General features: G+C 54.3%; 1 protein-coding gene across 1 annotated transcript in view; it reads right to left on the reverse strand.

Annotated features, from left to right (window-relative positions):
- The window catches only part of PIK3CD (phosphatidylinositol-4,5-bisphosphate 3-kinase catalytic subunit delta), a 31,275-nt gene that overhangs the window by 4,597 nt on the left and 1,713 nt on the right, over positions 1–24,965 (reverse strand). Inside the window, 18 exon segments of the mRNA XM_019461321.2 lie at positions 257–335; positions 493–605; positions 696–874; positions 1,039–1,138; positions 1,244–1,387; positions 1,533–1,654; positions 1,750–1,914; positions 1,985–2,035; positions 2,529–2,659; positions 2,749–2,845; positions 3,500–3,721; positions 4,808–4,897; positions 5,342–5,491; positions 5,763–5,780; positions 5,782–5,943; positions 6,394–6,623; positions 7,072–7,300; positions 9,573–9,745. Of these exon segments, the coding sequence (XP_019316866.1) occupies positions 257–335; positions 493–605; positions 696–874; positions 1,039–1,138; positions 1,244–1,387; positions 1,533–1,654; positions 1,750–1,914; positions 1,985–2,035; positions 2,529–2,659; positions 2,749–2,845; positions 3,500–3,721; positions 4,808–4,897; positions 5,342–5,491; positions 5,763–5,780; positions 5,782–5,943; positions 6,394–6,623; positions 7,072–7,300; positions 9,573–9,713 (2,423 nt within the window). The 5' untranslated portion in view covers positions 9,714–9,745.

A 24,965-nucleotide genomic window follows, 5' to 3' on the forward strand; every position in this document is an offset into this window, starting at 1 on the left:
GGGGCAGGAAGCCAGGGAGCGTGGAGCAAAGGAAACAACGGGGTAAGACAGACGCCGAGCGCCCGGCCGGGCCTTCTGCGCCCTCACTCTGCGGCCATCGCCTCCCTCGGCCCTGACTTCAAACTGGTCTCTGCTCTGAGAACGGCCCCTTTGCCCGCAGAGGTGTCGGCGTCGGCTTTGACAGAGGACGCCTCCAGAGGGACAGCGTCCTAGGCGTGGGGCAAGTCCGAAGACGGACGCCAGGAGGGCCTCTCACCTCAGGTCCAATCCCTCCTGCTTCCACAGAACGTCCATGAGCTGGATCATCTGCAGAGTCAGCATGTCCTGGCGGAGGTCTGCGCGGGCCGTCCCCGGAAGGAAAAGCACGAGCTTCTGGTGGGCTCCCCACTCCCAGCCGCGCCCAGCCCCAGGCCCCCCCCCCCGTCCCCTCAGCCCGCCCCCCCCTTCCCCGTGAGGGCCGCGCAGCGCGTGTCCGGGGCCCGCCCCGCTCACCGTCCCCGTTCTTAAAGATGATGCCCACACTGCTGTCGCTGCCCGCCTCCTCGTTGCTGTACATGACCCACAGGGGCTTCATCTTGGAGTCCATGAAGGTGCACTGTTCCACGCTGCGGGCCAGAAGGCGGTCGGCACGGGCCCCTCCGCGGGGCGCCCGGCAGGGCAGGGGGAGGAGGCCGTGGAAGGGGCTCGGGGCTCACCAGACTTCGGCCAGCAGGGTGCTGGGGTCCAACGGGGACTGCAGGTTGGAGAGGGCCTCCAGGTAGGTCTCCTGGCGCATGCACAGGTGCATCAGCTCCTTGGTCTGGGGCCGGGTGGTCTTCTGGGAGCTCACCTTGACAAAGTCGTTCAGGGCCTTCAGCTTGCTCAGCGCCTCGCCCTGGCGGGGAGACACGAGAGGCGGGCAGCGTGGGAAGGCCGGCGGGACAGGCTCCGAGCCTCAGCCCGGCCCGGGGGGGGGGGGGGGGGGGGGGCTCTGAAGGGGCCGAGCCTGCCCAGACCCAGGGCCCCCACCCAGGGCAGGGCCCCCGGGCCGAGCCTCACCTGCCTCATCAGCACCTTCATGTGGTGGGTGCTGCCCCTGCAGTAGGCTTCCATGATGAGGCCGAAGCGCAGCGCCACGGAGGGCACGTGCATCTCGGAGCTGGAGGAAGGAGGGGACGGCTGAGCCGCGCGTGCGCTGCGCTGCGGGCGGGCAAGGGGGGACCGGCCAGGGGCCCCGCCTCCCCAGGCCCGGTGGGTCCAGTACCGGAGGTGCCAGAAAAGGAAGTGGCCGATCTTGCGGTTGGACAGGGCCCGGTCCAGCAGGAACTTGGTCAGCTCGCAGTCCAGGTAGGACTCGTACTTGAGGACCTGCACCAGCTGCAGCAGGTACTGGAAAAGCTCGTCGTCCCTGCAGAGGAGGGAGGCCGGCCTCACCTGAGCAGACCCCAGGCAGGGCTCAGTCCTCTTGGGGGGGGCTCCCCCGGGCTCTGCCGCCAGGAGGCGGGGACAAAACCGCGCTTCCGAGGGGCGGGCGGGGAGCCCGCGGGACTCACGTCAGTTTCCGCAGAGACTTGATGGCGAAGGAGCCCACGTGGCGGTCGGGGAAGCTGAAGTCCAGCAGCTCCAGGGCGCTCAGGACGGGCAGGTCCGGCCAGGAGCACAGCAGGTAGAGCATCTGGGGGTGCGGGTGGTCAAGGTGCGGCTGGGCAGGAGGTCAAGTCGGGGGCCCGCGGCGGAGGCCCCGCCCGCGGCCCCGCCCCCCCCGCCCACCTGGGCCACATCCTCGTGCTTGTTCCACTTGGTGACCAGCAGCAGGCGGGCCAGCGCCTCCGGGAAGCGCTCCTGGACCTCGTGCCGCATCTTCCACACCAGGTCTTTCTCGTGCTCATACAGCTCCCCGGACCCCCGCCGCTCCAGGATTTCCCGCAGCTGCAGCTGCTGAGGGGTGCAGGCCGGGTGAGCTGCGCCAGACCAGGCGCCCCACCGCCCGCGGGCCCCAGCTCACCTCCTCCTCGCTGAAGCGCCCGTGCTCCCCGTGCCGCCCCAGCTCCAGAATCTGCAATGAGCGGTCCCGTCTCAGCGGAGCCCCCGGGCCCGGGCCAGCCCTGGCAGGGTCGGGGGGGGGGGGGGGGGGGCTCCGGGGACGGGGAGCTTCAACGCCTGGGCACTGGGAGCTGTCCTGTGCACAGCACCCCCGGCCTCCGCTCCCTGGATGCCAGGAGCATCTCTCCCAGTAGCTGTGACAACCAAACGTGTCTTTGGACATGGCCCCAAGTCCCCTGGGGAACAAAGCGGCCCCCTGACTGAGAACCACTGCTCCCCACCTGCTGTAGTGGGTTAGGATTCTAGAGAGTCAAGCAGGTCCCCAAATGTGTGTGGCGACCAAGCCCTGGCCCTGAGCCACTTAGGGGATGGCGGGGGGCGGGGGGCCGGGGGGGGGGCACCATGCTCTGGGGAGCCCCAGAGGCAGGGTCAGGAAAGGTCATCTTTAGCCCCACAGCCTCTGGGGAGGGCGGGTCCCGCCAGGCCCGGTTGGCGAGGGGGCTGACCTTGTCCAGGGCTGGGTAGTACACAGGGTAGGGGGACACCTCAGGGAGGCAGATGACTAGGGCAGCAGCGCTCTCCGTGTTGGGGTTACTCCGCACTGTTCCCGCGGGGTTCAGCAGCTCCCCCTTCTCGTCTGGACACAGGGATGGATGGGAGTTGCACGAGGAACGCCACCGGCCGGGAGCCCACGCCCCCGGGCCCCTCCCTCCCGCCGGGGCAGACCTGGTGCGGACGGCCACATGTACAGGCAGCATTCCCCGGTCTTGAGCTGGTCCTTGTAGTCAAACAGCATGAGGTTGGCCCAGGCGATGGGGCAGTCCTGGGAAAGACCACGGGCAGGTCAGGGCCATTTGTTCACCTGCAGGATGGGTGTAGCCTCCAGGCCACCTTCCCCGCCCTCACCCAGACTCCCTGTGAGGAAGCCAGCAAGGTCAGCCGCCTCCTGGCTCCCTTCCACTTCCAGTCGCATCCCTGCTCCCGGCTTCTTGAGAAACCCCCAAACGAACCACACCGGCCCCAGAAGGCTGGCCCAGCTCAGCTATGGGTAAGTCAGCGTGGCTCGGTGGCCAGTCACATCCTGGGCCCTGGTGACTCAGTGCTCAACCACCGTGCCTTCCCTGCTGGCTGCTGACTCAGGCCACTCTTGCTCCCGGTGAGGACAGTGCGTCCGTCCTCCTACCCCAGGGAGCCGCCTCCAGGTTCCCACCAGGACCGAAGGCTTAGGCCCAGATATTCCGAGTCACCGTGCTCACGAGCCCTGGAACCCAGAGCCCTCACGTAGCAGGGGTGGCGGCCAGTGCGGGAGGGGCAGGGAGGTTGGGTCGGCCAGCCCTCCCGGGACTCCCCTCCCCCCCCTCCCCCCCCCCCCGCCATCCCCAAGGTGCGTTCCTGCTCTGAGTGGGTAAGGGGGAGTGACCCCCAGTGGGCTGGCTCCCAGAGGCCTGGCCCCAGCCTCCCAGCCAGCCCCACCCACCGCCTTCTTGGACTTCTTCTTGGTGGACCGAGCCTTCTTGGCCTTCTCGATCACGGCGTAAAGTGCAAAGCAGAGACGAGCCATGCGAGGCAGGTCGCAGACGTTGATGTCAAACTCTAGCCGCTGCTTCCACACGGGCTCTGAGCACACGCTCACCTCCGAGCTGGACACCGTCTTGCACAGCGTCTCGTTGCCATGGAAGAGCCCGGCCTGCACCACCAGCTGGGGAAGGTGCAGGCGCAGGTGACGGGTGGCAGAGACCCAGCCTCTCCCCGCTCCCAGGTTCTCCCCCCACCAGCTAAGGCTCAGAGCTCCTGAAATGTCCACATTTCACATGGGTCTGAATCCCACTTTCCATGTGGAAGAAAGTGGCACAGAAGAGGGGCGGCCGAATGCCTGAGAGGTTCAAGGGGCCACGGGGTGAAGGGAAGGGCAGCACGGGCTGTGCGTGGGCTCCCCATGCCTCTGTGGGACCCCAAGTCATGGCACTTCCCTGCTCTGGGCCTCAGTTTCCCCACTGGGGCTTGGGAACTCCAGGGGCCCTTCTAGTTCTAACGCCCAAGCCTACCTCCACGGCTCAGAATTGTGCGAGCCCCAGGAGGAGGGGAATGTTTAATGCCACCTGAACACGCCAACCCTGGCTCCTCCAGCTCTACCCTGACAGCCCTCCCGCCCAGCCAGAAAGCTGCTTCCCTCCGGTGCTCCCGGGTTCCATCCGGGGACCCCAGACCTGCTCTGTTTGCGAAATTACCCCGACAAAAAGTGTTCCACAAAGAGACTCGACCTCTGCGGACCCAGCTGTAATGTCCAGCAAATGGGACAGTAAAACAGACACCTGGCAGGCTATCCTATCCTGACGACTGAGGGAGATGGGGTGTGTGAACGGCCCAGAAGTGGGCGTGGCCCCCAGGGGGCCCCGCCCGTGCTCCATACACCTCCCACGTGTCCCCAGGGAGTCCCAAGGCCCCAGGGCCCAGCTGGAGCCGCTCGTCTTCGGCACCTGTCACCTCCCAGACTCTGTGCTTCCCACATCCCTGGGCCGGGCCTGGGCCCACCACTTCTACCAGAGTCAAATACCCAGAACTCACTGGGCCTGGTTTCTACGAATTAGCCTCTCTGGCCGGCCGGCCTGCTCCCCTCCCCTCTTCCTGTTTTGAAGCGGCTCACAACCACCCCAGGCAGGGATGCTGGGTAATGTGGTCAGGTGGCTTTCATGTGACCCCCCCCCTTCTTCCTCCACCACCCCTCTAGACCACAGCCACCTTGTTTGTGCAGAAAACATCCCCCCTCCCCCCAGAAGCCCCCTACCTTCATCCGCTCATCCGCATTCACTTTGCTACCCTGGATCAGCTCCACGCAGAAAGGCTGCTCCAGGGACCACAGGGACAAGGAAGAAGGCTGGGGCGGGGTGGAGGGTGGGGGGGGGGGGGGGAGAAGCAGGGCTGTCAAAGCAGAGGAATCCAGGGGAGGCTCTGGTGGCTAGCGCCCCTGACCCCTGGCAAGGCCCGTGGCCACTCGGAGGTGGGCTGAGAGTGTCGCCGGTTTGTGGCAAGGCTCAAGCACCCACTTGCCTTTACCAGAACACCTGCCGTGCAGGTGCGCCGGGACCCCCGAACCCTGCCCCAGGAAAGCTCGGGCGGCCCCCCGCCCCCACCCTGCACACTGGCGTGGTTTTGGCCGGCCAAGCTCAAGGCCCAGCTGTCGCCACTGACCAACCGAGGAGCCTGAGAGGAGGCGTCCTGGGCCGGCCGCCAGCCCGCGGGGTGGCCGCGAGGCTCCGGGGTGGGACAACAGGTGGGAGGAAGGGATGGGGGGGAGGGGAAGCGGAAGGCACCGGCTCACCTTCTTCATGGGAATGGGGGGCGGTTTGGTGCGTGGTTTCTGGACTTGGGGGGCAGGGTTGCTCTGCTCGTCCCGCATGGCGAGGATGGCAGAAGAGTGCACCATGGTCAGGTGGGGGGTCAGCCCGCTGTGCAAGCAGCTGCAGATGTACTGAGACGGGGGCACAGAGTGAGCGGCCGACGGGGCAGCCCCAAGCATTCCCCGACCCGGGGGGCTCCCCGATGCTGACCACCGCCTACCCCAGGCCTTCCAGGCCCCTCCTGAGGACTCTCCTGCCCCCACCCGCTTCCTGAAGACAGAGCCCTCCTTGTGCTCATGAGGCGGGCAAGCCCAGCGAGGGGACGCTCTCGCCAGGACCCCCAGAGGCCCGGCTCCTCGTGTTCAAGGGGGGCCCAGGGCCCTTCCCAGCCATCGCCCTCACCTGGAACTGGCAGAGGGGGGTAGCTGCCGTACAGGTACTCGTGCTTCCCGTTCACCTGCAGGGTGTAGTCCTCAGGCCGCTCTAGCAGCGGCTGCCGGAACACCGTGGCCTTCTTCCGGAGGGCACAGGCCATCAGTGCCAGGGGCACATCCTTGCTGGACACCTGGAAGGTGAAGCTCTCCTGGGGGGGGGGGGGGAGGGGAGGGAGGGTCAGCCCTCCACCCTTGTGGGGGGCGGAGGGGGGGTGGCGCATGGACTCTGGGACACAGAGGGTGGGGTTGCCTATTTGTAATAGGTGCCCCCTCCCCCCAGCGCCAGCTCCACCAGGGCAGAGTCTGATGCAGGCACGTGGCCGACACCCAAGAAATATTTATTGAACGAATGAGTGGACCAGTGACCAAGGCCATTTGGTCATTCTGCCTCTCATCCGACTTGCCGGGTGGGACATTTGGCCGAGATCCTCGCATGCATGGATGCCCACAAGTACCACCCGGCGCCACTGGGAGGAGAGTGGATTTGGGGTGGTGGGCGGAGGACTGGGAAGTGTCACGGGGCAGCACCCCCCCTTGGACACAGCAGCCTGGACGCAGCCAACGGGCCCCGGCGTCCCCGGCAGGAACCGCGGGCTCACCTCGCTGCCCTCAAACTTGACGTTGACGAGGAGGGCCCGGTTGGGGACCCGCAGGGGGCCGGCCCCCCAGCTCCGGGCCGAGGGCTCCAGCTGCAGGGGGAAGCTGTACTGCAGCCAGGCCTCCCAGCCCAGCTGCTGCCGGCGGGCGGCCGCCTCCTCGCAGAACTGGCGCATCTTGGTGCGAAAGTCATTCACCTCTGGGTCCCGCAAGGAGTCGAACTCGTGGAGGCCTGAGAGGTGGGGAGGCTGGGTCAGCCAGGGGACGGGGAGGGGCGGGGCCAAGAGGGCCCACCGCACACGGGGGCGGGGCGGGAAGGGCCCACCACTCACGGGGGCAGGGCAGGGACGGGGCCGGGAGAGCCCGTCGCACCCGGGGGTGGCGCGGGGCGGGGCAGGGGCGGGGCCAGGAGGGCCCGTCGCACGCGGCGGGGCGGGGCAGGGCGGGAAGGGTGCAGTGCACGAGGGGGGCGGGAGGGGAGGCGGGGCAGGGACACGGTGGGGCGGGCCCGTCGCACACGGGGGCGGGGCGGGGCCAGGAGGACCCATCGCACACGGGGGCGGGGCAGGGGCGGGGCCAGTAGGGCCCAACGCACACGGGGGCGGGGCCGGGCAGGGAGGGGAGGGGAGGGGGGAGGGGGAGGGGAGGGTGAGGGTCGGGCCCACCCGCACGCGGGGCACCTTTGCCGATGAGGAGGCTGATCTGTGAGTTGACGAGCTTCTTCACCCTGTCACCCTCTCGGGCCACCAGGCGCAGCACCGGCAGGAAGGGCTGGATGTCACACAGTCGCCGCTGCTCGTCCTCCAGCTCCTGCTGCTCCGCGGTCTGGTTGACGCAGGTGAACACGTAGGCCTCAGGGTCGCTGAGCATGTGGAAGAGTGGCTCATACTGGGCGCGGTGCCACAACACCTGAGGGGACAGTGGCCGGTCAGCCCCTCCGACCAAAGTGAGCGGGGCCACGGGGAGCGGGGAGGTGGCTGGAGGCTGACCTCAGTCTGGGTGTCCCTCCCCTGCACGACCCTGCCCTCCCCAGACCCCTAGAGCACCGCATGGGTCACCATCACTGCCCTTCTGTGGAAGGTGCCTGGTATTCGCTAAAGTCCTGTCCACAGTCCCCCCTGTATGTTACCCTTGAGAGACGGCCAGCCAGACATGACCTCCAGCTAACAGTCCTGGGGTTCATCACCCTGATTTCTAAATGTTGGCAACTAATTCAGAAAAGGCAAACAACTGAGAGAGCCATAAAACCCTCCATGGGCTGTGTTCAGCTAAGGCGGTCAGTGTGTGGCCTCAGGGCAAGGTGTCCCCAGGGTCCCCTGAGAGAGCCATCTAACAGTCAAGCTTTACTGCAAAACTGTTCACCACTGAGTCACAGAGAAGACGGGAAAGGAGCCCTATTTTTCTTCCACGGGGGACGGATAATTATGGTCCATCAGCACAAAGGGATTGGTACAGGGATATGACCCAGAATCTAGGGACACAAGACACACGGTGAGTGGGAAAAACAAAAAAGAAAAAACAAAAAACCCCAACGTATAGAGCAGCAGATCTAATTCAAGCCCATGTCCATAAAAACAACTCTAATAGGGGCACCTGGGTGGCTCAGTCAGTTAAGCGTCGGCTCCAGATTTCCGCTCAGGTCTTGATCTCACGGTAGTAATTTCGAATCCCAAGTTGGGCTCTGTGCTGGGTATGGAGCCTACTTAAGATTCTCTCTCTCTCCCTCTGCCCCTCTCCTGAGCTTGTGCTCTCTCTCTCTTTCTCCCTCTCTTAAAAAAAACAAAAACCACAACTGTAATAAACAGTAATTAGTACAGACCAGGATTCGACAAAAGTGACTGGTTTGCAGACAAAACCTGGTCTGCTCCCAAGGTATTAGAAGACAGCCACGCCCACTCATTTACATATTGTCTGGGGCTGCTCTGGGCCTCCCGTCGGCAGAGTTGAGTGCTTGCGACAAATATCCGATGGCCAGCAAAGCCGAGAATATTTACTCTCTGGCGTCTGGTATAAATAAAAGTATGAAGGAACTGAAGTCAAATCGGGGTGTGTGCAGCGCCCCACGTGTTTTGTATTTCTGCAGTGTGGGAATTGTAGTAGCTGGCATGCCTGGTTCAGAAAGAGAAGATTACCCTTCAAGTGAAATTTACATAAAGTTAACTCACATGAAAAAGATGTTATAATGTTAACTCAGAAAAAAAAAAAGAGATCTCAAAGTCCGTGATCAGAATTATCACAAAGAGCAACACTCCACAGAAAAGAAAACAGGAAGCAGCCAAACTGTTAACTGTGGTAGTCTCACAAGGGCTGGATCACAGGTGACTTTTTTCCTTTTTCTGTTTTTTTCCCATTTTCCTAAATCAATGTGTCCATATTACTTTTGAAATGGAAAAAAAAAAAATATATATATTTTTTTTAATTTTTAAAGGAACCTCCCAGGAAGGGGAGATTGAGAGACAAAAACCAAACAAAAATTCCAAGATGGTCCCTTGCTTCTTTCCCTTTTTTGAGTGTGTTCAACTCCCAAGTATAGCTTTTAAAATTCTGAGCTGAGGTCTTGCTCTCTGGCATGACCCATTAAATCCCACACTTGGGAAGTGGGATAAGCCCTTTGAAAGATCACAAGACAACATCTACCAAATACTTTCCAGATGTCTAACCCTTTGACTCAGTAATCCACCCGGACAATTATTCAACAAAAACTAAAAACTATTTCCAAAGATGATGTTTACTGAGATGACAGCTCTAAAGAGAGAAGACAGATAAGACTCTTTTAAGTGGCCTTGGATGGGGTGTGGTTCCGAAAAATGATGGCACAGTCATGGACAGAAGGAAAGGCCACCATGGGAACCACACCCTGAAGCTCTCACTGGAATCTGGTGAGTGTAATCGTGCACTGATAAAGGGGGAAGCTGAACTCAAAATGCTAGCTGGGCACTAACTGTAAGCGTTTATTATTATTTTTTAATGTTTATTCATTTTATGAGAGAGACAGACAGAGTGGGAGCGGGGGAGTGGGAGCAGAGAGAGAGGGAGACACAGAATCTGAGGCAGGCTCCAGTCTCCGAGCTGTCAGCACAGAGCCTGATGCGGGGCTCGAACTCACAAACCATGAGATCATGACCTGAGCCGAAGTCAGATGCTCAACCAACCGAGCCACCCAAGGTGCCCAGGATCGTACCTTCTTGATGGTGCTGAGGTTGGCATTCCGGGACACAGGGAAGTTCAGATAGACTCCCGTGGGCAGCAGGAAGTCAACTGCCACACTCTGATTCTCCTCCTTGGTCCAGAATTCCATGGGGCAGTCAACCCCAGGGGGCATCCTGTTTTTTCACTCCAAAGACACCGACTGTCCTGAAAAGGAAGAGAAGGCACAATGAGGCACCCTAAGGGTGCTGGAAGGATCCTTTGAAGGGATCCTTTGGAAAACAGATTGTCAGGACCTTTGGCAGTGGGATGTTCAGGAAGGAGTCCCTCCCGTGGGCGCCCAAAGCTCGCCTCCCTCTGGACTTCGTCCTGCCTGGGGTGGCTTGTGGCTCCTACTGTCCCCAGACCCCATCTCATCCGTCATCACAGGTGGGCACTCACTCTGTCTGCATCCCTCACCGCAGTGGCCCAAACTCAAGACACCAACAGACCCGTTCCAAATCATTTTTTCTCAGGAACACACACACAAGTGGGAGACCCGGCCACAGCCACCAGCTGGCAGAAACGGGGGATGGCAGGGTCCCTGGTCAGACAACCCAGGACTCAAGAAGGACCAGGGGCTGCAGTTCTTTGAAACTTTCTAACCAGAAACCAAGTGGTTTAAAAATGGCTTTGGCCATCAAACAATTTGTTGAAATATCTCAGTCATACCAAACGCCCCCAGTCATACCCACTCTTCAGTAACAAAATGCTGTAGGCACAGTTAAAGATCTTGTGAGTATCTCCCCTGCTCCAGGTTATCACTACCTGCATTCTGGTTGGTTATAATTTCCGTGCATGTTTTTATACTCTTATTACATTAATATGTATCCATGAAAAATTGCTAATATCTGTGCATGCTTTCGAACTTTCTATGAATGACGGGTCTTCTGCAATCTCTCTGCCAGTCAACATTCTCTTAGGTTTATCCACACTGATACATGTAGCTCAAGTTCATTCACTGGAACCCCTGTCGTATTCACTGTGTATATAAACCACAATTTATTTACCCCTTCTCCTGTTGATGAACCTCAGGGTTTGTTTCTACTCTTTTTGGTTATTACAAACAATGCTACAATGCATATCGTTATACACCTCACTTTGTGTATAGGTAGAGTCTGGGTGAGCGCTGTCCAAGAGAAATACAATGGGAACCACACGGGTAATGTCAACGCTGCCAGCAGCCACGTTAAAAAAAAAAGTAAAAAGAGGGGCGCCTGGGTGGCTCAGTCGGTGAAGCGTCCGACTTCAGCTTGGGTCATGATCTCGCGATTCGTGGGTTCGAGCCCCGCGTCGGGCTCTGCGCAGACAGCTCAGAGCCTGGAGCCTGCTTCCAGATTCTGTGTCTCCCTCTCAATCTCTCTCTGCCCCTCCCCTGCTCATGCTCTGTCTCTCTGTGTCAAAAATAAATACATATTTAAAAAATTAAAGGGGTGCTTGGGTGGCTCAGTTGGTTAAGCGTCCGACTTCAGCTCAGGTCATGATCTTGCAGTTTGTGAGTTCAAGCCCCGTGTCAGGCTCTGTGCTGATGGCTCAGAGCCTGGAGCCTGCTTTAGATTCCGTGTCTCTCTCTGCCTGTCTCCTGCTTGCTCACTCACTCTCTCTCTCTCTCTCAAAAATAAATAAATATTTTTTTAAATTAAAAAAAATTTTTTAAGTAAAAAGATAAAGTTAAGTTTAGTGATATATTTTATGTAACCCAATATATCCAAACTATAGTCACTTCAAAACGTCATCACAAAAAAAAGAATTACTAATGAGATATTTTACACTTTTTTTTTTTTTTTTGGTATTAAGTCTTTGAAATCTGGTGTATATTTTACACTTACAGCACATTGCAATTTGGGCACTAGATTTCCATCAGAAATACCTCATCTATATGTAGATTTCATGCCATTTACAGATAAAAAAGTAGGTTCAGAGACTCAAGTTGTTGCAGATATACTTAAAAGGTTTCCAAGAAATGAGTGGAGTATCCATTTCTTAGATCTGAATGAATTAAAATTAAACGAATTGTTTAGAAATTCCGTTCCTCCATCACCCTTCACATTTTTTAAATGTTTATTTATTTTTGAGAGAGAGAGAGAGAGAGAGAGAGAGAGAGAGAAAGCACAAGCGGGAAAGGGGCAGGCAGAGAGGGAGACACAGAGTCCGAAGCAGGCTCCAGGCTCCGAGCTGTCGGTGCAGAGCCCGACGCGGGGCTCGAACTCACAAACTGCGAGATCATGACCTGAGCCGAAGTCGGATGCTTAATGGAGTGAGCCACCCAGGTGCCCCATCACTCTTCACATTTCAAGTGCTCCAGGGCTACGTGCAGCTGGGGACTGCCTCGCTGGACAGCACAGGTCCAGGGTATGTGTGTGTGTGTGTGTGTGTGTGTGTGTGTGTGTGTGTATACATATATACCTCAGAGTGGAACTGTCACATCATGACAATAACCTAGAGAGCCAAACACCTTGAACTTGACTAACGTAGGGGCCCGTTGGCAATGGCACCACCACCACGGTCTGCTGCTTACTTCCATTCCTTCATCAGCCCTTGGGGTCATCACATTTACTCATTTCCGCCAACCTGATGGTCACAGAATGCTCTTTGGTTGTTTTAATTTGCATTTCCCTGTATCCTCTGCAAATAGCCTGCTTTTAACTCTTGCCCGTTTTTTTCTGTGGGGTTGTCTTTTTCTTATTGGTTGACAGGGTTTCTTTCATATACTCTGGATTCAGTTCCTTTGTTGATTAAAGGAGTTGGAAATGTCTTCTTTTGGTCCAGGTCATCTTTTCACTCCGTTTTTAGTGTCTTTTTGGTGAGCAAAAGTTTGCAGTGTTGACGTGGTCAAATATTTTCCTTTGTGTTTTATGATTTTTATTCTTTAGAAAAATATTTCCCTACCCTAAGGTCACATCCTCCTAGATTTCGATGACTTTTAAAAATAATTGAAAAATGGGGTTTCTGGGTGGCTCAGTCAGTTAAGCGTCCGACTTCGGCTCGGGTCATGATCTCGCGGTTTGTGGGTTCGAGCCCCGCGTCAGGCTCCGTGCAGACAGCTCGGAGCCTGGAGCCTGCTTCGGATTCTGTGTCTCCCTCTCTCTCTCTGTCCCTCCCCTGTTCGTGCTCTGTCGCTCTCGCTCAAAAATAAATAAACATTCAAAAAAAATAATTGAAAGCAATTTAGTTTAAGAGAGAGATTCTTTTGGGCTCTGCCATTTGGGCCCAGGACTCCCCCCTCCCAGAACGGCTGGTGCTGAATCTGCTCGGAGCTGCAGCACGTGGGCACATCACCCTGTAACCACTGCTGGGATCCACTTCCTCTGATTGTAAAACCACATCCTACTTGGGTTCCTCTTTCTGAGAATGACCAGGCCAAAGGCTTTCTTTTTGATTCAAAACGTGGGGGGCAGTCAAAAATCCTGGAGAATCCACTTAACAATGCTAAATGTCCTGTGGCCACACTCAGGAAGCCAGGGGAACCCGTGGCCACTCGATCCTGAGGTCAAGATGAGCACATGTGGCCTGAGCTCCTCGGGACTCCAGCCAAAGGGAGGGTGCTCGGAGACCAAGGCGCCCCTGCTCCTCTGCCCCTTAGCGCTACGGGAATGAAGGCTTCAACTACACTCACCCGTGCGGGGTGCAAGGGAAAACTCGCCCTTAAAAAGCTCATCCCTAAGAAAGGAAGAACAGGAGGGTGCGGGCGGGGCATAATCAAATGCCAGAGGCGGGACAGGAGGCAGCAGGGATCCTCCCTCTCTTTGTGGGCCCAGGACCCAGATGCAGCTGCTAACAAGCCCGAACTGTCTATGAAGCTGACTCCTCTCTCTGCAAACGTACGCGACAAAGATACCGACTAATCCAGGGGCTTTCGCGCTGCTCCAAGAACGCAAGTTGGTACAACCACTTTGGCGAAGTCTCTACTCTTGGCAGTGTCTACTAAGGCTGAGCACCCGTGTGCCTTGCGAGCCAGCAATTAATTGCACCGTAGGTGTTCGCTCGCCAGAAACACGAGTACACGCGCACCAAGAGACACGAACAAGAAGTGTCTACAGCATTGCTCTTTGTAATGGCCCCAAACTGGAACGTTCCCAAGTGCGTATCAGCAGCATAATGGAAAAATAAATGACGGTATCTTCTCCCAACGGCATGTTCCAGAGCAATGAGAATGCACGGTCTACAAATACACACAACAGTATAAGTGAATCTCATAAACATAAAGCTGAACAAAAGAAGTCAGGCATGAAAGAATATGTGCTCATGGTTCCAACTCCACGGAGAACAAACAAAGGCAGAACTAATCTACGTTGGCAGAAGAAGAGACAGGGGTTACCCCCAGAAGGAGGGCAGGTGCCCCAGGAGAAAGGGGTACGAGGGGCTTCTGGGTACTGGCAGTTTTCAGTTTCTTCACCTGGGAGCTGGGGACTTTCACAAACCCCACACACCCCCAGTCCCAGTGGTTCAGATGGCTTAACTTCATTCCTGGCCGCTCCCGTGGCCTGAGACCCACCTGGCCACAGGGGTTGGACTGGAACCAGGAAGGGGGCTCGGGCCCAGCCAATCACTGTCTACAGTGATTCCAGGATGAGCATGTGAATGTCAAGTCAGCCCAGTGGGTTTTGACGTTGGACTTCTTTGGGTATTTCCACCTGGGGTAGCAGGAAAGAATATCCATCCAGGGCTGCTGGTGACCACCTCTCGCTGCCCTTGGTGGGGGCGGTCTGAGAAAAGACGACCGTGGAGGAGAGCAGAGCTCGGCGTGAAGAGAGAGTACAAGTAGGTCCTGAAGGCGTCCTTGGGTTCCTGGATGGAGACATGCCTGAAGCCAGACTCCATCCCTGGACTTTTCAGTTCTCTCAGCCAAAAACTCCCCCTGCCCCCTACCTGCTTTTTTTGTTTTTGTTTTTGTTTTTAACTTAGAGCAGCTTGAGTTTTTTGTTTTTGTGTTTCTTTCTCTTTTTTTTGTCACTTGCAGCTGTGTGTTCCATTTTAGGAAGTGTCTGGTGTTTAGCAAGTTCTTTCCTTGGAAACTGGCCTGCCTCTAAGAGCCAACCCTGATCTTTGTAGTGCCATCTAGGGGCACACAGGGTTGTCATCTGATGGCTATTGCTGCTGGATGGTGGCCTCAGGACCTCTGACTGTTCTCCCTGACACAGTTTTTAGACTCTTGCCAAACTTTGGTACTCTGAGAAAACAAGATGCTGCGGGTGGGGCCTGACGGGCCAACTGCCGAGGAATTTTCTGGGTACCAGACTCCCATTGTTTAGTCTAAGAGCCTCTCAGCCCTTCCCCCCAAGGAAGTCCTTCGGCGGTCATATCACTGAGCTCATTGGCTGCCAATGATACTTCCCACAGTAAGTTCTAGATACTTCCCACAGTAAGCCGGGTTCTCCCGGCTAATTTCCTGGATCTGAATGCAGGAGTTCTCAGTTACCGTTGGTCACTTCATCTCATGGAAATAATTGGCACTCGTGGATTACTGGATTTGCTATTTTGTACATATGGCTCAGTCTGAGATGTTATGAGTCTCAAGGAGTATTTATTAAGTTCCAGGAGTCGTGCGAGGTGCTGGAAGATGGTGGTGGAGAAGCTTACACTCCAGCTGGGGAGACATTAATACCCAAGCACATTGTAGGTAGGAAGAATGACCACACGCTATACCAACACAGTGAAGGCAGTGCTCCAAATGGCGATGTGACAGAGAACTCTGTAGGGAGTCCAGGAAAAGCCCCTCCGAGGAGAGGACCCCAGAGCAGAGAACCAGACTGCGTCCAGGGAGGATGGGAGGCAGGCCACTGCCGCTGGAGCACGAGTGGGGCAGGGAGGGGAGGCCATGGGATAAGACAGGTTGAAGAGGTCAGGAGGGACCAAGTCCTGTGGAGCCTTTACAGGGGAGATGCCTGGGTGTCACGCAAAGAGTGATGGGCGGTCTTAGCAAAGGAGCCAGGGGATCCAATTCGCATCCAAAATGATGCCTCAGACCCAGGGTGAAAGAACTGGAAAGAAGCAAGTGTGCGCATGGGGAGGTAGGGAGGTTCGTGCCCCCGGTGATGAGAAAGGCAGGGCATCAAGATCTATTTTTTCAACTATTGTTGAAAGTTAATTTATTTGGAGAGAGAGAGAGAGAGAGAAAATGAGCAGGGGAGGGGCAGAGAGAGAAGGAGAGAGAGAATCCCAAGCAGGCTCCACACTATCGGCACAGACCCCAGTGTGGGGCTCGAACCCACGAACCATGAGATCATGACCCGAGCTGAAATCAAGAGGCAGACGCTCAACTGACTGAGCCCCCCGGGTGCCCCTCAAGATCTATGTAGGAGCTCGGGCCGATGAGATGGGGTCGCGGGGGAAGGAGCAAGGATGACAGCCAGGTGCGGGCTTGGGACACTGGAGGGGTGGTGGAAATACACTGGACGGGCAAGCGTGGGGGAGAAACAGATTTGGGGGCAATGAAACGGCGAGATGTCCATTTCAGACATGTGGACTCTTGGTGGTGAAAACCCCCAAGGAGACAGCCAAGGAGCACTCCCCGGTGTGGAGCTTAGGGGAGAGGTCTTTGGGGCTCTCAAGGCATAATTTGGGGTCAGCGGGCTACACCCCGAGGCGTATGAGATGGCCGGGAGACAGGGGGTAGGAGAGGGCCGAGCCCGCCTTCAAGGCACTGGAGTGGCTTCCACCAAAGATGAGCCGTGAGTAATCAGTCGGCCAGACTCTTGTGGCCGACTTCTCGGTGCACATCTGACTCGTTAATAAAAGATCAAAGAAAAACGTCCAACAGGTCGCTCAATCCCTTTCACCTTCCCGCTTCTGGCCAGCACAGTGCCCAGAACGGCTGTGGAAGGCGGAGGGTCTCAGCCACGGCAGCGCACCATCCCCCCCACCGGCGGTTCTGAGACGTGCCCAGCTAGACGTACCCTCCGCGGCCCAAGGTTGAAGCCGTCTCTCCCGCTGCGAAGGTCTGAGGGGTCTGACCTTCTGCGTCCTGAGTGGACACCAAGGGAGTTTCCCCCAAGATTGCATAAAAGCGCCACCGTCCTTCCCAGCCCGCAGCAGGGCGTGCTACGAGGGCCCCCACTTATTTCTAAGAGAGGAGGGCGAGCGGGGGAGGCAGTACGCCAGGGTCATGGTGCTTCCTCCAGACTGGGAACGGGGTGGCGGCCCACCTCCTAGCCACCGCCCCCCCCCGACCCCCTAGCCCCACCCCCACCCCCTCCACCCACCCCCACCCCCTCCACCCACCCCCACCCCTGGGCCAGCAGACCTGCTGGCCGGTGGCTCGGGCCGAGCCCCGGACTCCCGCTCCTTTCCTTTGGAGTTGCACGTTTGAAATTGCATGTTAGTTACGGCTGTGAGCCGCCCTGTGCCTCCCTGGTGTGGCAGGGCTCCGCGTCTTTCCAGCAGTCGTGGCAAACGTGCCCGCCGCTCAGAACAGGTGGCGCTGCCCAGCCCTGGTCAACGTAAAGCCAGGCTTTTTGGTGCCCGTGTCACATGCCCCCGGGAGCTGCTTCCCCAGGGAACACATGAGTCACTCTCAGCAGGCTCTGGGCAGGGGACCAGCCGCAGGGAGAAGGGAAGTTGTATCCTGCTTTATCCGAGAAATAAACGCCCTCCTCCCTGAGGCCGCCTGGGCCAAGACCCGCCGCGTACCTTCCTTCGCATGCTATGCTAGAGTGAGTGTCTAAGGGTCCCCCGCGGTCATTGCTAGGATTCTGTCCGGAGAGAGAGGTGCTCCTTTCTTTTAACTCTGGGACAAAACATTTAACTCTAGGAAGGTTACAAGCCAAAGAGCTCAAGAGGCATCTCAGAAACGTCTAGAAGGTGGTTACACACATTGTCTGATGTCTACCATCAACCCCGGCTGGGAGGTAAGGAGACCAGCTGTCACCCTGACAAGGGACAGGGAGCCACAGGGGCCGGCCTTATGCATCAAGCTGAACAGAGCAGAGTCTGGTTGTGCCTCCTGACCCGGGCTTATTTTCAGGTACTTTTCAGCCTCTAAATAGTCCTTCTAATAAGTGTTCTGGTTCCCAGACTCTCTGCTGTGGAGAATGAAATGGCTGTTTTTCCTGCTGCCTAACTTATGTGGAGAGAGGACACTTCAGAGGCAAACTCCAAAGGGGCTTTACCCAGAGGCCCCGCTTCCCAGTGGAGCTCCTGGGTGTTTGTCTTAAAAGAGCTTTCTAGAATCCACCTGCTGCTCTGGCAGCCAGGGAAAGCCCAGAGATGATTCAATAACCACATCTTCCTGGGGACCCTCGGGAAGAAGAAAGCGGGGGAACCTTTTCAGCCCAGGGGCGTGCAGGCTGCGGGTCCTGTTCATTCATTCATTCAGCAAATATGTCTTTGAGCATCAGGGACTGTGCCCATCAGGGAATGAACGGGACAGGCACCGTCCCTGATCTTACAGAGTTTTTAGTTTAACAGGAGAAAACAAAAATGAATGAGGAAATAAAAAGAAAAATGAATAACAAGATGATTTCAGAGAAGAGGTGGAAGGTAATAAAAGGGGCTTGTGGGGGGGGGTCTCCTCTGGGTGGCGGGTCAGGGAAGAGTGCTCGAATGAGATCATGTCAGAATTGAGGCCCACATGATGAGAAAGATCAGGCAGAGATCCAGGACGTAGGGTTGAGGCAGCTGGAACAGGAAGTGCAAAGGCCCTGAGGCAGGAGGCCAGGCAACTGGAGGCCAGGACCAGGAGGGGAGATGACTGGAGAGGCAGGGAGGCCTACAGCGCCTTGTGGCCACCGTGAGGAGCCAGGTTTTCTTATCACCGCAGTGGGAAGCCACCAGCGGGTTTCAGGCAGGAGATTGATATGGCCTGATGTTATGCTTTACAAAAATTGCTTTGGCTGCCGTGAGGAAAATGGAAGGGAGGGAGCCAAGAACGGAGGTGGGAAAGCAATTAGGCCAGGGCCCCAGGCAAGAGCTGGCGGGGCTAGACTCGCGAGGGAAAGCCTGGGCCCTACCTGCCACAAAACACCGCGAGCCTCTGCCCTTAACAACCGAGGAACAGGCATCCCAGAAACCCAGCCTTGAAATTTCCTGTCCTTAAGAATCTTCTTGAGAAAGAACGGAAGCTATAGACCGGAAGGAAAGCTGAGTGGCCCAGCGTCCCCCAACAGGTGCAGTTTTAGGACAGATGTGCAGATCTCCCAAAATACAGAATCTTTTGGGAAAACCACTTCAATGTGTCTCCCTGGGAGGCCCCAGACCAGCAGGCATCCTCCACCCGAGAGGCCACCACAGTCTTGAGGGCAGAAAGGGTCTCCGCACCCCAGGAAAGGGACGTCAGCCACAGCAAACGGGAGGCCTTTGCCACGCGGGCGGTGCCTCTGCTGTCCTCTGCCCTCTATTGTGAAGCCACTGTCCAGTGGTGGTCAGTTGGAGGAGGAACATGTATCCAAAGAAGGGATGGGAGGGAAGTCTCCAGAAGCCGGAGGCCAGCCAAGTCAGACATCCCCAGAACCATGCCCAAGACTAGGAAGGAAGGGCTTGTCTGGAGGGTTGTCTGATACCGTGAGCCCCTGTCACAGGAGAAAACGAGATGGGAGGGGTGAAGGCCGAGATGGATGTGATAAGTTACGTGAAATCGTGCAAAAGGCTTCCCCACGTCTGCTTGGCAGATAAGCCGAGGACAGGAACTTGCCTCCTTGTCTATCCGCTTCTGCCTCCCTCAGTTCCTTCTTTGTTTTCTTCTTCTTTTTACTCTCTCCCATTTTAAATGTGTCTCCCTTGAAGCCATATGATTTAATAGAACAGTAACTTTTGGGGCACCTGAGTGGCTCAGTTGGTTGAGCATCCGACTCTTGACTTCGGCTCATGATCTCGCAGTTCGTGAGTTCAAGCCCCACGTTGGGCTGTGTGCTGACAGTGCGGAGCCTGCTTGGCATCCTCTCTCTCTCTGCCCCTCCCGCATATGCTCTCTTTCTACCAAAATAAATAAACTTTAAAAAATTAGAACGGTTACTTTTAATTTGGATATTTAAAACTGAAAAAAAAAATCCCCAATGGAGAAAGACCAAACCGACATTGAAGACTGAGAAGCAAAGTCCTCTGGAAATTCTGTTCTATTAAAAAAAGAGAGGGGTGATGGGAATGCAAGCTGGTGCAGCCACTCTGGAAAACAGTATGGAGGTTCCTCAAAAAACTAAAAATAGAACTACCCTATGACCCAGCAATTGCACTACGAGGCATTTATCCAAGGGATACAGGGGTGCTGTTTCGAAGGGACACATGCACCCCCATGTTTATAGCAGCACCAACAATAGCCAAAGGATGGAAAGAGCCCAAATGTCCATCGATGGATGAATGGATAAAGAAGACCTGGTATATTGGGGCGCCTGGGTGGCTCAGTTGGTTAAGCAGCCGACTTCGACTCAGGTCACGATCTCGCAGTCCGTTAGTTCGAGCCCCGCGTCAGGCTCTGGGCTGATGGCTCAGAGCCTGGAGCCTGCTTCTGATTCTGTGTCTCCCTCTCTCTCTGCCCCTCCCCCGTTCATGTTCTGTCTCTCTCAGTCTCAAAAATAAATAAATGTTAAAAAAAAATTTTTAAAAAAATAGAGAGGGGTGCTTGGGTGGCTCAGTTGGTTAAGTGTCCGACTCTTGATTTCAGCTCAGGTCGTGATCTCATGGCTCGTGAGTTCGAGCTCTGTATAGGGCTCTCCACTGACAGCTCGGAGCCTGCTTGGGATTCTCTCTCTCCCTCTCTCTCTGTCCTTCCCCAGCTCTTGCTCTCTCTCGCACACAAAATAAATAAATTAACTTAAAAAATTTACAAACAAGCAAGAGACAGACTCCTGACTTCTTCTGCTGTCATCAGGAAAATGAACCAACTATCCTACAAAAAAAATTCTATCCCAACCATCTCTTATCACGTTCAGCTCACGGCCCACCCATCAAGGCCACGGGCCTGCACCCAAGTGGAATCCCCTGCCACTACACGCCAAAATCAAATGAAAGATCCACGGTCTCAAATCTGGCAATTTGGGAAATTTGGGAACCGTCCTAAGGAAGTAAGTCAAAAGCCAAACAAGGCGATATATACAAAGACATTCATTTGTGGGACTGTTTGTGAAAGTGGAAAACCAAAACTAATAGGGAAACTATCATAATTAACTTAATCGGAGAAAATACAGTCACTAAGATGACACCTGTGTATGCTACACAGCACTGCAAATATCCCCCACGCTCACTGAAACAAAAAATGCGCATCCATTTACCATGGCAACACCTATTTGTGGACAAAACATTTCAGAAAGCATGCCGAAAATGAAAACAGCTATAATATGAGTGGGTTTGAACATCATAATAATTATTCCAGAAGCTCGTTATCTATGAAAGTTATACAAGCATGATTTTAAAAATTAATTAAAACTAAAACGTTTGTGGGGCGCCTGGGTGGCTCGGTCAATTAAGCGTCTGACTTGGGCTCAGGTCCTGATCTTGCGGTTTGTGGGTTCGAGCCCTGCTTCGCACTCTGTGCTGACAGCTCAGAGCCTGGAGCCCGCTTCAGGTTCTGTTTCTCTCTCTCTCTCTCTCTCTCTCTGCCCTTCCCTCGCTCATGCTCTGTCTCTCTTTCTCTCTCAAAAATAAATAAACATTAAAAAAATAAAAAACCAAAACAAAAACTAAAATGTTTGCAGCAAAAAAGGAGTAGCCCCCAGCCCTGAGCATCCAAACCTATCACCCCTGATTGTGGTTGCTTCTTTGAGTATTTATCTCTGTGTTTCTGATTAATAGATTTATATGGGTTTTCAACTTTTACACTTGATCTAAGCCAAAAGGCCGAGAAGCGATGGGCTTTTCAACTTCTAACTTCTTCCTTAGAAGATGAGTTTGTGCTTTCTTGCACACACGCACGTGTCCTCTCCTCTATGTTCTGAACATAGCTGTGTGATAATTTTTGGTTAATCAACGTCAGTGCTTACATTATTATGACCACATAAACACTGTTCAAAACTAAACCACAGGGTAGCTCAGTCGGTTGAACGTCTGACTCCCGATTTTGGCTCTGGTCACGATCCCAGGGTCATGGGATCCAGCCTCACGTCAGGCTCCACGCTGAGCTTGGAGCCTGCTTAGGATTCTCTCTCTTTCTCTGTCTCTCTCTCCACCCCCCCTCTGCCTCACTCCCCACGTCTCTCTCTCTCTTAAAACGAAACAAAACTAGGGGCGCCTGGGTGGCTCAGTCAGTTAAGTGTCCAACTCTTGGTTTGGGGTCAGGTCATGAACTTGTCATTCATGACATTGAGCCCTGAGTCAGGCTCTGTGCTGACAGTGCACAGCCTGCTTGGGATTCTCTCTTTCTCTCTCTCTCTCTCTCTCTCTCTCTCTCTCTCTCTGCCCCTCCCCCAGTCACACATGCACACACTCTCTCTCAAAATAAATAAACATTATAAAAACCCAAATTTGTATTTCTTCCCTAAACTTTCCAACAGAACTATAAAACTCCATAATGTGGTAAATATGTCAGATAATCCATCATCTTCATTTTTTTTCTTCTTGGAGACAGCCCCCTACAGTCCTCAGCCATTCTGCTCCAAACTGGCCTGCCTGCTCTCTAGATGAGCTGCACGGCGGTAGCATTGGAACTTTGCTTCACCATTATTAGGGAACTCTCTTCACCATTCTCTCCACCAGTCAAAGTTCTCGGTTGCAAGGAAAGAGGCTAACTCCCACTGATTAAGCAGGAAAGGAGCTGACAGATTACCTGACTTATTTGCTTCATTACGAGGAATTTTCATAGTTCTTTTGGAGAGTTTGAGGAACAACTGGTGACTAGTACATGGAAAACATAGTAAATAAAAACATGAGGTGCTTACCAACTCCAGGAAAAACAAAAGGTCGAGCAAAAAAAAGAAAGAAAACTTAGTACACTGGATTCCATGATGCACGTCTGATGGCAAAACTGCCTCTGTTGCCTATTTACCGAGTACCGAATGCCAGTTTGGACCTCTGCCACTTCTGTGCCAAGAATTTGACCTTGCAGCCCATCATTGCTGCCACCAGCATAACCATGGATACAGCTCATGATTCATCCCTCTCCTCTCTCAAAATACCGCATAGGTGCAGGTTATCAGTGAAGTCTAGGTCGCAGGTGCTGGCTACAGAGAAAGCTTGGAAATGAGTCTTTTTCAGTTCCCATGGTGTGGTAGGTGTTAGGTATTTTTCTCTGTACTCACAAAACTCAAAGCTGAAACATAGAAAGCCATTTGGAAGCTGAGCCAAATGAGAACAAGAGATAATCACACATTGTATCACTTGTTCCTCTTTTTTAGTTTACTCTATTTTCGTAGAGCATAATCTCCAGCAGTCTCCTTGCATAGGGATACGAAAGTGCGTGTGCACGCAGAGAGCTTTTTTTTTTTTTTTTGGAAAATTCTCATCTTAAAAAATGCCCTTATCCCATTATTTTGCTTGAATGACAATTACATAATTCTTGCCAGGGAATTAACTTCCCTAGAAATTTGAAAGAGTTGCTCCATTGTCTTGTAGCTTCTGGTGTTGATTTTGCAAGGTCCAGTGTCATTCTGTTATCTGTGGCCTCTTTTTGTTGGCTTCTGGTAATTTCTATCTCTGGAGTTTCAAAAGTTCATGATGATGCCCAGTAGTACATACTTTGCTTTTATTTGTATGTCGTTTATTATTCATTGTTGAGTACTACTCAGAGACTCTTAATGTAGAAGCTCCTTCAGTTCTAGAATTTTTTCCTGTAGTTTGATAACTTCCTCTTCTTCATTTTTCTCCCTTCATTGTCTTGACGTCCTATGAGTTGGATATTGGGCATTCTGAATGGATTCTCCAGTTTTCTTTCATTTTCTTTCCTGTTTCCCCATCTCTCAAGTCTTTTTGTTCTACTTTCTAGAAATCTATCTTTCAATCTCCAGCTCTATTCTATTGAAAATTTTGCTTCTACTCTCATAGTTTTTTAACATTTTATTTGAATGTTTATTTATTTTTGAGAGAGAGAAACAGAGAGAGAGCAGGGGAGGGGCAGAGAGAGAGGGAGACACAGAATCTGCAGCAGGCTCCAGGCTCTGAGCTGTCAGCATAGAGCCTGATGATGGGGCTCGAACCCACGAACTGTGACATCATGACCTGAGCCGAAGTTGGACGCTTAACTGACTGAGCGACCCAGGTGCCCCTAAATATTTTATTTTTAAGTAATCTCTACACCCAGCGTGGGGCTTGAACTCACAACCCCAAGATCAAGAGCCACATGCTCTACCGACCAAGCCAGCCAGGTATGTCTACTATTATAGCTTTTATATCCAAGAGCTTATTGTTGTTTTAGGAACCTTCCTATTTAAAAAAAATTTTTTTTTAATTTTTTTAATTTATTTTTGAGACAGAGCACAAGTTGGGGAGGGTCAGAGAGAGGGAGACACAGAATCTGAAGCAGGCTCCAGGCTCCGAGCTGTCAGCACAGAGCCCGACGTGGGGCTCGAACTCACGGACTGTGAGATCATGACCCGAGCTGAAGTCAGATGCTCAACCGACTGAGCCACCCAGGCGCCCCGGAGCATTCCTATTTTTAAACAACCATGTTTAATGACTTCTGACTCCCTTTTTTCTGTTTGTTTCGGTCTCTGTCTTTCATGCTAGAGGCTTTATTCTATGTGGGATAATCCAGAGCTGCCCATTCAAATTTAAGAGAGAGGCACCAAAAGCTATTTGTGCACGGGTAAGGCCAGTCGCTTGGCAGGCGTTGCTGTGAAATGACAAAATAGCAAGCTAGCTTTCCCACGGAGTCAGTATTTGAGGGTCCTTTTGTCTTGTGAGGTCAGTTTCTTCAGAGAGAAGTTCTTCAAGGCCCTGGCTGGAGAAGAGTAGAAACTAGGCTGCCATGTTCTGGGAGCTCGCCAGGAGAGGGTCTCACTGTTCAGTACACAGACTTTCACCGAATCTTCCTGTTCTCAGGACAGTGCTTCCTCCTGTCCCCCCATCCCCCGCCCCCAACTGCTCTCCACACAGCCTCCTTCCACCCCAGGCTAGGCCTGAGCTGCCCTAGTTCAGCAGACCTGGGGGGAAATGAGCGTCTCCTGCTGGGGTGGAGGAGGGAGCCATCTGGCCATGTGGGCTGAGGGAGGGGTCTGTTGCTGTGACACCTTCAGTCAATCTTCCTTCTTCCAGCCCACCCTGCACCCCGTCATCGGGAACACTGTAGCCCCACTCTTGGGCCTTTGGTGGGTCCTTGGACCCACGGGCCTTCCTCCCCCCACAGCCCAGGACATTCAACATTCCAAGCCTTCCATCTCTTTCACTGGCCTGCTTTCTGTCTCTGAAAGTGTTTACTCACATCCTCCTCCTCAATCCTATCTCCTGCTCTGTTTCCTTAAGGATTTATTCCTTTTTTATTCCTTTAATCTCATTTTAGTGGGCTTTTGAAACAGAGCCAGGATAAACA

The sequence above is a fragment of the Panthera pardus genome, unplaced genomic scaffold (genome assembly GCF_024362965.1).
Source record: "Panthera pardus isolate Hobbes unplaced genomic scaffold, ASM2436296v1 HiC_scaffold_11, whole genome shotgun sequence".
Lineage (NCBI taxonomy): Eukaryota > Metazoa > Chordata > Mammalia > Carnivora > Felidae > Panthera > Panthera pardus.